The sequence below is a fragment of the Myiozetetes cayanensis genome, unplaced genomic scaffold, assembly GCF_022539395.1.
Source record: "Myiozetetes cayanensis isolate MyiCay16 unplaced genomic scaffold, myiCay2020 scf1, whole genome shotgun sequence".
Lineage (NCBI taxonomy): Eukaryota > Metazoa > Chordata > Aves > Passeriformes > Tyrannidae > Myiozetetes > Myiozetetes cayanensis.
Window position 1 is genome coordinate 37,541,964 of NW_026086604.1, and position 2,011 is coordinate 37,543,974.

Genomic DNA, 2,011 nt, shown 5'->3' on the forward strand with positions numbered 1-2,011 from the left:
CAGTCCTCTTGTCACAGTCATGTTGAAGTGGTAGGTTTCTACAAACACACTTTTATATTTAGTTATGCCTGCTGTAGCCTCATCAAATGTTAGTGCTCACCATTTCAGCTGCTTCCACTGACAAAGACTTTGAGCTGTTTAATGCACCTGATGCTGATCATTCCTGCCTGGAGTCATGGAGAAATGCATTCGCTAGTCACTGCTTTATTAACTCCTGGGGCATTTTGCTAGAGGCATTCAATGGGCAGAACATCTTTCTTTTTGAGATTAGAAATGATGTGAAATACTTATGAGTTATTAACTTTTTAGCTTTAAATCCGTTTGCTTTGACTTTCTAGAGATTTGCTTCAGGGTTGGAGAAGAATGTTTCCAGGTGAGCCTGATTTGGTTCAGCTAGTTGAGACAGATGCAGCTCATTTGGGGGTGGGAGGGAGAATGGTGAAGGGAGGATAAAAGGCTTTGGAAGGCAGTGTGGAGTCCTTTCTGTTGGGGAAATTTTCTAGTCTTCTGGCTTGGCCCCTGGTTTTCTCCATCTTATTATGCCATCACCTATTCCTCTTAATTGTTTTCTATCTTTTGAGTATTCCCCATCTGCAGATTTGCGTCCCTGCAGCAGCCCTTTAGTTATCCCTGGCAAAGACAGCAAAAGCTTTCTGGGGGGAACTCCTTCAGTCAGGACTCGCCGCTTGCCTCCCCGCCTGGCCTGGTGCTCCATTGACTGGGAGCAGCTCTGTCTCCTGCAGCCCATAGGCTCTGGGGGCTTTGGTTCTGTCTACAAAGCCACCTACCATGGTACAACTGTGGCTGTGAAGCAGGTGAAGAAAAGCAGCAAAAACCGGCTGGCATCGCGACAGAGCTTCTGGGCTGAGCTGAACGTAGCCTGGCTACAGCATGAGAACGTGGTACGTGTGGTGGCTGCCAGCACGTGTGCCCCAACCAGCGAGAACAGCCTGGGCACCATCATCATGGAGTATGTGGGCAGCATCACCCTGCACCATGTGATTTATGGCACTGGAGATGCGTGGAGACAGGGTGAGGATGATGAAGGAGGATGCGGAAGGAAGGCCCTGAGCATGGAAGAGACCGTGTGCTATTCTTGTGACATCATGACTGGCTTAGCCTTTCTCCACTCACAGGACATTGTGCACTTGGACCTGAAGCCTGCAAACATCTTCATCACTGAGCAGGGAGTGTGCAAGATTGGAGACTTTGGGTGCTCCCAGAAACTGGAGGAGGGCTTGTCTCACAGCTCCCATGTTTGCCAGCAAGGGGGCACTTACACACACCGTGCCCCTGAGCTCCTCAAGGGGGAGAGGGTCACTGCCAAAGCAGACATCTACTCGTTTGCCATCACCCTCTGGCAAATCATCATGCGGGAGCAGCCCTACCTGGGAGAGCGGCAGTACGTGCTCTATGCTGTGGTAGCCTACAACTTACGCCCTTCGCTGGCTGCTGCTGTTTTCCACGAGTCACCACTGGGCCAGATACTCCAGAGTATTATTAGCTGCTGCTGGAAAGCCAATGTAGAGGAGCGCCTGAGTGCAGCCCAGCTGCTTCCCAGGCTCAGGGCCCTCAAACAGAGCCTCTAGGAAAACTCTGGACACTTTAAATTTGTTTTGTCAACTTTTCTTTTCCTTAACTCTTCGTCTGAACATAATTAATTTAGCCTCTGTGTGTTCTATAGGTTTTGTTGCTGTTTTTTATATAAAAAAAAAATATAAAAAAAAGAACCAAACTGTTTTGATATAAGAAGACTGTAAATAAAGAGATTTAATAAAACTGTGAGGTTTTACCTTTGGAGAGGATAGATGCAAGGATCAAGACACTGGCAGATAAAACTTCTTCAGGCTGATCTGTTGTGTGCTCTCTTGCTCAGGGAGAAACTGTGGAATGTGATGTGCAAAAATAGCTGGTTTTAAGTGAAGTACAAAAAAAGGGGCTAAGGAGCTGCTTTTGCAAGGTTCTTTATACATAATACCTTTCGGTATTTTCAAAATGTATCACGAATCAA

The 2,011-nt window shown here is 47.1% G+C and overlaps 1 protein-coding gene across 1 annotated transcript; it reads left to right on the forward strand.

The window, feature by feature from the left end:
• The first annotated feature begins 459 nt into the window (after positions 1 to 459).
• On the forward strand, positions 460 to 1,661 carry MOS (MOS proto-oncogene, serine/threonine kinase). Its single transcript, XM_050330926.1, has one exon. It carries the CDS (start codon positions 540 to 542, stop codon positions 1,587 to 1,589), a length of 1,050 nt encoding a protein of 349 aa, XP_050186883.1. The 5' UTR covers positions 460 to 539; the 3' UTR covers positions 1,590 to 1,661.
• The last annotated feature ends 350 nt before the right edge of the window (positions 1,662 to 2,011 follow it).

What these genes read in the sequence shown, in the direction of transcription:
- MOS (XM_050330926.1), top strand. Translation starts at nt 540, where the DNA reads ATGCCATCACCTATTCCTCTTAATTGTTTTCTATCTTTTGAGTATTCC.